Below are 9,130 nucleotides of genomic sequence, written 5' to 3' on the forward strand. Positions count from 1 at the left end.
CGGTCGAAAACATGCGCGTGAGAACCGAGACCGTATTCCGTATTCCAAGTCTTGAAATGCTCCATGCAAATTTCCTCTCATTCGTAATAATGAAAAAAATGTTTTTAATTTTAAAATATATAAACAGTTTCTAGTAAAATCAAAATTTTAATAATCAAATTAAACCAAAAACATTACCCCATCACATAAGTCAAATTGACTAAAACTTTTATAATATAAACGAGAAATCAAACATCTCAGAATCAAAGTATCCACTTAAACCAGTGTTAGAATAATGAAATGTGAATTTATAATGGATCATGAACGGACCATACGTGGCGAGACAGGGAGAGAGAGATGGGTCCGGGAGAGGGGAGGAAGGAAACCCTAGTAGAAGCGGCGATTCGGATCCTCAACACACCCGACCCGTTCGAGAAAGCCCGTCTCGGCGATTCCGTCGCCACCCAATGGCTCCACGGTCTTATCCTCGATCCCTACGACCCCTCCGCCGACCTCCCCGTCCCCGACCGCCCTGCTCGACTCGCCGACGTACTCTCCCTCCCTCTCTCTCTCTGAGTTTCTGTAGCTGTTCTATTATAAGATGTCTGAAACGAAATTTTGCATCTTTTGTTGAAAATGGATAGGTGAAATTGGTGTCTCCGAGTTTGATGCCGAAGCTGGGGAAAGCGGGAAGCTTACAGAGCAGGCAAGCCATTGTGCATAGTCTTGTTCATACGGAAAGCTGGGCTATAGATTTATCATGGGTACTTAACTTTTTTCCTTGTCTTTTCCTCCGGTTGATGGCCCGATCTTATAAAACAATCTCACTTAGGCGTCATGTGTATGAATTATCGATCAAGTTCTACTTGTGATGTTTAATAGAGTAAAGTCGGTTCCTTTTGCCATAATTTTGTGTTTTTCTAGCCAGACGTTTTAGCAGAATGGTTTGTGGTTATGAATTTGGGTAGCTCGTAATGTGAATGATGCTGTTTCAATGCATTCCTTTTTCGGCTGGCAAAAGGCTGTGTCTTGATCGTTATGTTGTGTGTAGGATATAATTGCTCGTTTCGGGAAGCAAGAGGAGATGCCTAGAGATTTCTTTACGGACTTTGTTAAGGTGGCTCAGGACGAAGGGCGTCACTTCACCTTGCTTGCAGCTCGGCTGGAGGAACTAAACTCTCGTTATGGTGCATTCCCAGCCCACGATGGTCTTTGGGATTCTGCAACCGCTACGTCTAAGGATCTATTGGCACGTTTGGCAATTGAGCATTGCGTTCACGAGGTGAGAAACTTTCTCAGTTCCCTTACGACTGCCTGTTGTAGAAACAGGAATGAATGGATATTCCTTCTCTGTTTTTCTATAGTAATACAAAGCTCACAAGCATTTCGACATGCTATTAAGAACATCCCATCAGGGTAACTGATGGGAGTTCCATTGGCTCTACTAACATTAAGAGCATGAAGTATATATGCATTGACTTGATCACTTTGGTTATCTCCTTGTGAGAACCAAGCTTTTAGATGATGGGTTCTCCCTTTGATGATGATCAATGTGTGGCATCCAATCGCTTTATGGTTAAAGAACACAACGAACTATGAAAAGGATTTCAGTGTATTGCCATTGCCAATGGTGTTCATTTGGCAGGCTAGGGGACTCGATGTTTTGCCTACGACGATATCCCGGTTCAAGAACGGAGGGGACAACGAGACAGCTGATTTACTGGAGAGAGTGGTTTATCCAGAAGAGATCACTCACTGTGCCGCCGGAGTGAAATGGTTTAAGTATCTCTGCACGCGGTCAAAGAGCTTGGGTTCGGCCTCCAATGGAGGAGGTGCGGACGAGGAGATAGTGCAGAAGTTTCATTCGGTGGTGAGGAAGCATTTCAGGGGTCCATTGAAACCGCCTTTCAACGCGGAAGCGAGAGAAGCTGCAGGGTTTGGCCCTCAATGGTATGAGCCTCTCGCTTTCAAACTGTAACAAATGCCTGAACCTTAATATCAATCTTTGCACAGTTGATATTATATGATATAATGATCAAATTCGGTTGTGCTTTCAGTGAATTTGAAACTTTTGATTCCATCCAAAACCAACCAATCTAAATTTTGAGCGTTTGATTTCCTTGTAATCCAGTTAATGTTCACAAGCAAAAACATGGCGGTATTATTAATGACGTCATCCAAACACGTACCCTGCCACGTCAGATATGTTCGGACACAAAAGAACAACAAATTTTTCCAATGGAAAAAAAGACTTGAGTCCATATCAGACAAAAAATAATCTTAATGAGTACTTTTCCGTTTTCCATATTTGTGGATATTTCCATGAAATAAAAAGAGAATTTGGGGGTACAATCGCAAATACGAAACAAAACTTTTTCATGCCGATTTTTTACGTGAAAACCTCTGAAGAGAAACGGGAAGTTGGGTTTCGGCATCTTGGCTAATTCTCCTCTTCTTGGCATCGGACGACTCGTCGAACCCTCCTTGCTCCACGAACGTCCTCTTCGCCTTCTCGACCAATTCCTTCTTCTTCCTCGTCATCTTGCTCGGTTTATTCCTCCCTTTCGTCTTATTCTTCATCTCGACGCCTCATGCAGATGCCTCTCGCCTCAAAGGTCATATATGTGTATATGTGTATATATATATGTGTGTGTATTCATTCTTATTATACCCTCTCAATATATACGTATACATACACACCAACACATAGGTTTCGTGTGTTATATAATTGGGTCGATCGTGTCTTAGGCATTGAATATGGTTTGTATGTGATATTCCGACAATGGGTTTGTCTGAAAATGTTTTCTTCTTGTGTTGTTTCAGGAAAGGTTACGAATCTTCTCCTTTCTCCTCGCGGGTCTTACCGTACCGATCTTTGAAGGATCGAGCATTATGGTCTCGGGTGGAAGTTTATCAAGAAGAGAATGCACTTCCTTCTCCCGTCTCTGTTTCGTCGTTTCGAACGGGTTGGCTACCCACGAGTCAAAGTTCGGTTCACCCGAACCCGGGATTAGAATGCTCGACCAACCCATCGAGTGTCCTATCCCGAGAACATCCTCGTACGGTCGGAACATGAGTTTCCCGATCTGATATCCTTTCGCCATTGAATGGTTCATGTACCTGCTGTAATTCTGCGACCCGTCCGAGTCTTTCAGGACTTGTAGGAACGATCCTGTCCCGGCAGCGAGCAGACCCTTCTGGCTGAAGTTCAGTGTCTTGGCATGGAATCCACTAATAGTTTGGACAACCTCAAATTTCCGCAGGTCCCAGATTTTGATTTTCCGTTCTTTACCTGACGTGGCCATGAGATGTCCGTTAGGATGGAACGCCAGAGCGGAGACAGGCCCACGGTGACAGAGCATCTTGACGAGCGGTACTTGGCTTGTCGGCTTCCACATTGTGACGGTTCCACCAGAATGACCCAAAGCCACGACTCCGTTGTACGGATTTACTTCCATCACATCGGTACGACCCATACTGGTCCGGAAATTAGCCACCATCTCACCATGGGTTATATCCTGATAATGTAGCTGCCCGAATTTGTTTATTGATGTAAGCAAGAAATGGTTCTTTAGAAACCGAAGCCTCATCACAGCGCCGTGTTCCTGGAATACAGGCCGTATACAGAGCACCGTCTTTCAGAATAAGACCGAAAATCGATTGAGAAGGAGAATATATACAGACAGGACAGGACATTTATAACAGAGGAATATATATAACAAACTGACCTTTAGACAATGCAGCTCAATACCATCTCTTCCGTAAATATAAGGATACCTGTAAAAAGTTAAACAAATTAGTCATGTCTATGCTCGATACTTTGCTTCAAATGCAAAACTCCAACAATCTAAACTTTACATAAATGCTGGCAGTGGTCAGGAAAAGACAAATTCGCAAAACTGAACCAGATATTAGAGCATCAACAGCTCCATAAACCAAAACTTCTGATGCAACTATTATTGAAATATTGACTTACGATAACGAATACAAATTGTTTATAAAAGGAATACCGCATACTTTTTCTGGGCAGCTGCAAAGAATTGCTCGTTGTGCAGGAAAGCAACATCACGTACTGTTTCTCTAACCTGCACATATCAGCATATGCTGAGAAATGAAACAAATTTCCTACATATCAACCCACCCTGCTTGAGATTTTTTTTACCTGAATCTCTTTAACCAAGTTAAGGTTCATCGTGTCTAATAGAGCGAGATGGCCCTTGCGCCCAGCAGCTAGCATATACCGACCGCTTCCAGAGAAGTCAAGAGTGTAAGGTCCAAGATCTGAAAGTTCCAGGTGGATAATCATGGCAGGGACATGAATTAGGAACAAATGACAGGGGATGCAGCACAGTAATCCAATTAAATTACATATACAAGACGTATATACAGTTCAGGAAAAGTCATGATCTATTTACCCGGAAGAACTATATCATATTGGTTTCTTGAGCTTGATATATCTACTTCTTTGGCAATTTCTGTCTGCTGGATCCGCCATGTTTTTTCTAGCCCTTCAGTTTCCAAGTAACCTGCCTCAGCTGGCAAGAGCCACTGTACAAAAGTACCAAAACACAGAACTATCAATCTAGAATCTTATTCAAGTAAAAGGATAAAAGAGAAAAAAGGAAAGCAATAACAAGAAACAAAGTAGTAACGAGCTAAGGGGTTTAACAGATGTCCACAACCATTCTTTTTCCTTATCAAGAAAGATCACCACTACAATTTACAGTATCTTATAATTTTTAAGAGGCATGAAAAACAGGCTCAACATACGGAGAGAGAGAACTGATGGAGCAACACAAGCAGATTTTAGCACTCATGTGATATCTAATGAAATGAAGTAATGAACCAATTCCACAAAATGCAAAATGGAAGGATGATTGACCTTCTCGGCTTTTGCAGCAGCACTCGCAGTTTTTTTATACAAGTCTTCCCGCAGAGCAAGTTTAGTTTTTAGTTTCTTATCTTGCAACACCTGAAAGAGGAAAAACATTGTCATTCAAAAACACGGGAAACACCCAACTAATGCACTCACAACCAAGAATCAGAATCATCGAATCCGTACCTCAAGATTAGCACCTTCTCCTCTAAGGTACTTCTGAGCTTTAGTCTCCAACTCATCGTTGATTTCCTGCATTCCATGATTGTAGAAATAGTTAGAGTAGACTGATTTAATAGATTTCATGTTGGTAATGAATAGAAATATGATGTCCATATACTCGTTTGACAAAAGGTCAAAAACTCGAATCAGTGGGGACATATACCTGCTCTACTGGAGGCAAGATCTGTTCTGTCGGATTATTATCCGATTTCAACCCCATATTGAATCTTCAATATCCTGTTCTTGTATAGTAACCCAAATACGTCAGAATAAAGCTGAGGATCGATTGTTCTCGATTCGGGAAGAAAAACTGGAACTGAGAAACTTTACTTCAAAGAGAGATGACTTGGGAAAGCGAGGAATAGTTAACGTCGTACAGCACAATGACTACCTATTTCCAAACCAACATAACGAAAACCTCTAGAAATTCATCCTACGAACGATGCCTCTCGTCAACGACACAAAATAACGACAGAGACAGATGGACACACACTGCTTGCAAGAGAGACAGAGAGACAAGCATACACCGGTACCTGGATCAGAAAATCTGCGTATGTGACTCCGTCTTCGAGTCAGTGAGCCCGACGAGCCGCAACGCAGAGTCAGTTCTCGTCTTCTTCCTCACGCCGGCGAAGTAATATGGGGATCTAGGGTTTACAAAATTTCGAGTTCAAGCTGATTCTGTTCGTGCAGAGTAAAAACCCGTGTTGAGAACTAGGGTTTAGTGGGCGTGGGGATCACGTGCTGTGTGCGTGAGACATATCAAAATAATTTATTTTTTCTATTTTTGTAATTAATTTAAGATCAGTCCTTATGGTCCAGCCCGTGAGCAGTACTGGCCAGTAGTAGGGTTGGGCCGTGAGCCCGTTAACTATACAAATTTAAAATCTATTTTTATAAAGACATGAAACCACTTCCCATGTTCCTTTGTTCAAATCATGATGATGCCAGATTGGCTGTTGGTGTTGGTCGCAAATAAATTTTATTTATTTATGTTATTATTTTGAATTTTCATTTTGGGTTTGTTATATAATTTGTTAATATGGTAGTTTAGAATTTATATTAAAATACTTACATTTGATAATAAACAATTATATTAAATAGACAATATGGCTTTATTATTTAAACAATAAAAATATTTTTTTTAAAAAAACTAGAATAACCGGTTCAATGGGTAGATAGGCGCAGGAGACCACAGGCATCTTCAGTTCACAAAAGTTCGGCGACAGAGACGAAGAGGAACACGTTGTTGTGGTAGGAGAAGGAGAAGCAGGAGTGGCGGCGGCTCGAGGGGCTTCGTACTGTACGAACCCAGGTACTATCATCTTCTCAATCTCAGATTTCGCCGAACGATTCCTCTCTCTCTCTCTCTCTCTCTCTGGTAGCGTCGCTGTTCGACAATGTCGATTGGTGATTCGGTTCGTCTCTGTGTTTTCTCAGCGGGAAATGGAGTCGACCGAGTCGTACGCGGCGGATTTTCCGGAGGAGCTGACGAAGAGATCTCAGGAGGAGCAGAATCCGTCGGAAGCAGGTATCTCTGATCCGATATGTTCTTCGTGTTTCCGTCAGTAGAAACAGGCATGGTGGGGGAGGAGATTGCATCTTCGTGAATTGGATTCCGTGAAATTTTCAATGAATCGAGATCGCAGATGGGTAATTGTTTCTGTTCGAGAAAAATGCGCGAGAAATCTGTAGGATTATACAGAGAACAGTATCAAATATCACAAAAATTGATTCAGATAGAGGTTTTTTTTTGCAGAAGTGGTTTAATTACTCTTTATCTAACGTTTTCTGATGGATTAGGATCTTGACCATCTGTCTATTTGTCTCCTTTAATGCAGCACTTCATGACTTGTCGGAACATAAAGCTAGCTATTGCTGAATCTTTTTTAAGATTATTTTTCACTTCAAAGTTCTGATTCTGTTGTCTTGCACAGTGTTAGTGATCATATTTCTCAAGAATGATTGACTAACATAGTTCTCCTTTTCAGAGTCTGCTGAGAAGCAGACGCACATTCGCTTTCTTGTATCCAATGCGGCAGCTGGTTCTGTAATAGGGAAAGGTGGCTCGACGATCACTGATTTCCATGCGAAGTCGGGGGCTCGAATCCAGCTCTCACGCAACCAAGAATTCTTCCCAGGAACTACTGATAGAATCATTATGATATCTGGAACAATTAACGAAGTTGTCATCGCTTTGGAACTTATTCTCGATAAATTGAATAGTGAGGTAATCTTTCTGAGTCGGAGTTTCATACATGTAATTGGTGTTATTATGATCTTAGTTATGATTTTCTTTCTGGGTTTAGCTTCATTCTGAAGACGGTAGTGATGCTGAGCCTAGGAGGAGAATAAGGCTTGTGGTTCCAAACAGTTCATGTGGAAGCATAATTGGAAAGGGAGGGGCTACCATCAAGTAAGTTTTCCTTATATTTTCATCACAGATAAGGACTCGTCTCTTGAAAATATACTGGAAAAAAAGGGAGGGATATTCATGATGCTGTCAAAACTCTTATTTGTATTATAGAATTGTGAGTCAGAGCTTCGCTAATATGTTTTGCCTTGCAATTATTTCCTATAATATGACATTGAATCTCCAATTAATATCCAGAATTGATGTTATCATATTTGATATACAGTGTTGTCATTGATATCCTTTTTTTTTCTGATGTTCATTCCATGCAAGAGAGAAAGTATTCTCTCAGTGCTAGTTCAGCTTCAAAACATGGGCATTTGTCACTGATATTCTACCTTCTGTGTGCTCCCTGGGATGTTGTCTATTGTAGCATTGTAGTGGCCATCTCTTAAGCCATTTCTTTGTCTTGATGATGTAGGTCCTTTATCGAAGACTCCAAAGCTGGTATTAAGATATCACCTCTGGATAATACCTACTATGGGTTGAGCGACAGGGTTGTGACATTAAATGGAACTCTAGAGGAGCAGATGCGAGCCATTGATTTGATTTTGGCTAAGCTTACTGAAGATGCACATTACTCTCAGAATGTGCATTCCCCATATTCATATGCAGGTATATCTACTTAGCTAGTTTATTAGTGGAGTCCGTGTCTCTCCTTGCAGCTCCTGATGCTGTCATGTTCTGTATTTATTGGTAGTCTGTTTTGGTGCAAAGCTGTTCATTCGAATTCGACATCATTCAGGCATGTTGAGAAAGCGATACAGGAAACAGTTATACTACTCTAAGGCATTGCATATTTATGGGCTGAATGTGCACATGAAATACTGGAAAACAAAAGACAAGGCTCTAGGTTTTTACAGTTTAATCACAACCCGCGATTTTGTCTCTCTCATTTTCCGGTTAAAGATAAATGGAAGTAGGTAAGCTGGCAATGAGAACACAAGGTAAATCGTGAAAGAGAACAGCATGTTGCAGAATTTATCGAGCTTGTTTGATGTTAAAATTGATCCTTTGTAAGGTCCCATTAACTTGAAAATTTTTAGGTCTTTTTCTAATCTGGTTTTCATGGTCATCCACATGTTTACGTCCTTCCTTCGGTTGCAACAGCAGGATACAACTCGATGAATTATGCGCCCAACGGTTCTGGAGGCAAATCACAAAATTACAAGGTTTCTCCCTTCTCACACAATCTCTCTTGTCTCCTGGATGTTATTTATAGTGCTGCTTTTGCAAAGATTGGCTTTATTATTGCTAAGAACGTTAGGAGGGGATGCTCATGCAACATCTAGGACAAGCTCTTATCAAGGAGAGATCGGATGTTTTGAGATAGTCCTAAAGGAAACGATTAGTATTATTGGTTGGAAATGTTATTCCCGTTATTCCGGGGATCTCCATTTCGTGCCATCATAGTGTCTCTTTCGAATACATCAGTTAAATCTCCAGCAGAAACTACCTGTATGGATTTAATGATCTTTCGAGGACATGGTTGGAGCTTAATGAACCGAACCTTAGAACCCTCGATCTCCCCGAGCATATTTGTTTGCCTTTTGATATATTTCCTCATTTTTTTTGGTTATTGGTTTTAAAACTCTAGCCGAGCGCCATCTTTGTCGGTTCCTCCCCCCCCCCCCCCCCCC

General features: G+C 41.2%; 3 protein-coding genes across 4 annotated transcripts in view; 2 read left to right on the forward strand and 1 right to left on the reverse strand.

The window, feature by feature from the left end:
• The first annotated feature begins 308 nt into the window (after positions 1-308).
• On the forward strand, positions 309-2,040 carry LOC104826966 (uncharacterized protein HI_0077). The gene is made up of 4 exons (XM_010559953.1): positions 309-528; positions 624-743; positions 1,031-1,261; positions 1,625-2,040. Exons 1-4 carry the CDS (start codon positions 337-339, stop codon positions 1,955-1,957), a joined length of 876 nt encoding a protein of 291 aa, XP_010558255.1. The 5' UTR covers positions 309-336; the 3' UTR covers positions 1,958-2,040.
• A 758-nt stretch (positions 2,041-2,798) lies between these two features.
• On the reverse strand, positions 2,799-5,790 carry LOC104826968 (probable U3 small nucleolar RNA-associated protein 7). Its single transcript, XM_019204052.1, has 9 exons — positions 5,611-5,790; positions 5,241-5,319; positions 5,042-5,107; positions 4,862-4,951; positions 4,395-4,527; positions 4,142-4,260; positions 3,997-4,064; positions 3,708-3,756; positions 2,799-3,584 (listed from the first exon to the last, which is right to left on the reverse strand). The coding sequence occupies exons 2-9, from the start codon at positions 5,295-5,297 to the stop codon at positions 2,799-2,801; spliced, it is 1,368 nt and encodes a 455-aa protein (XP_019059597.1). The 5' UTR covers positions 5,298-5,319; positions 5,611-5,790.
• Positions 5,791-6,248: 458 nt separating this feature from the next.
• Positions 6,249-9,130, forward strand: part of LOC104826969 (protein BTR1-like) — a 4,099-nt gene continuing 1,217 nt past the window's right edge. The window contains exons 1-6 of one of the 2 annotated variants that reach the window (XM_010559956.2): positions 6,249-6,392; positions 6,518-6,608; positions 7,069-7,307; positions 7,387-7,493; positions 7,912-8,105; positions 8,604-8,662. In XM_010559956.2, coding sequence (XP_010558258.1) covers positions 6,524-6,608; positions 7,069-7,307; positions 7,387-7,493; positions 7,912-8,105; positions 8,604-8,662 — 684 coding nt within the window. In that variant the 5' untranslated portion in view covers positions 6,249-6,392; positions 6,518-6,523. Of the gene's footprint in view, positions 6,393-6,517; positions 6,609-7,068; positions 7,308-7,386; positions 7,494-7,911; positions 8,106-8,600; positions 8,663-9,130 lie in introns of both variants that reach the window. The other variant, XM_010559955.2, reaches the window with a different exon arrangement.

The sequence above is a fragment of the Tarenaya hassleriana genome, unplaced genomic scaffold (assembly GCF_000463585.1).
Source record: "Tarenaya hassleriana unplaced genomic scaffold, ASM46358v1 Cleome5, whole genome shotgun sequence".
In the NCBI taxonomy this organism is placed as follows: domain Eukaryota; kingdom Viridiplantae; phylum Streptophyta; class Magnoliopsida; order Brassicales; family Cleomaceae; genus Tarenaya; species Tarenaya hassleriana.

Excerpts from the sequence above, each read along its gene's own strand:
- LOC104826968 (XM_019204052.1), bottom strand. The coding sequence starts at position 5,297 with ATGGGGTTGAAATCGGATAATAATCCGACAGAACAGATCTTGCCTCCA. Across the intron at positions 4,261-4,394 it reads ATATGATATAGTTCTTCCGG|ATCTTGGACCTTACACTCTT; the intron begins GTAAATAGATCA and ends TGGAACTTTCAG. Across the intron at positions 4,065-4,141 it reads ACTTGGTTAAAGAGATTCAG|GTTAGAGAAACAGTACGTGA; the intron begins GTAAAAAAAATC and ends TGATATGTGCAG.
- LOC104826966 (XM_010559953.1), top strand. The coding sequence starts at position 337 with ATGGGTCCGGGAGAGGGGAGGAAGGAAACCCTAGTAGAAGCGGCGATT. Across the intron at positions 529-623 it reads GCCCTGCTCGACTCGCCGAC|GTGAAATTGGTGTCTCCGAG; the intron begins GTACTCTCCCTC and ends GAAAATGGATAG. Across the intron at positions 744-1,030 it reads GGGCTATAGATTTATCATGG|GATATAATTGCTCGTTTCGG; the intron begins GTACTTAACTTT and ends TGTTGTGTGTAG.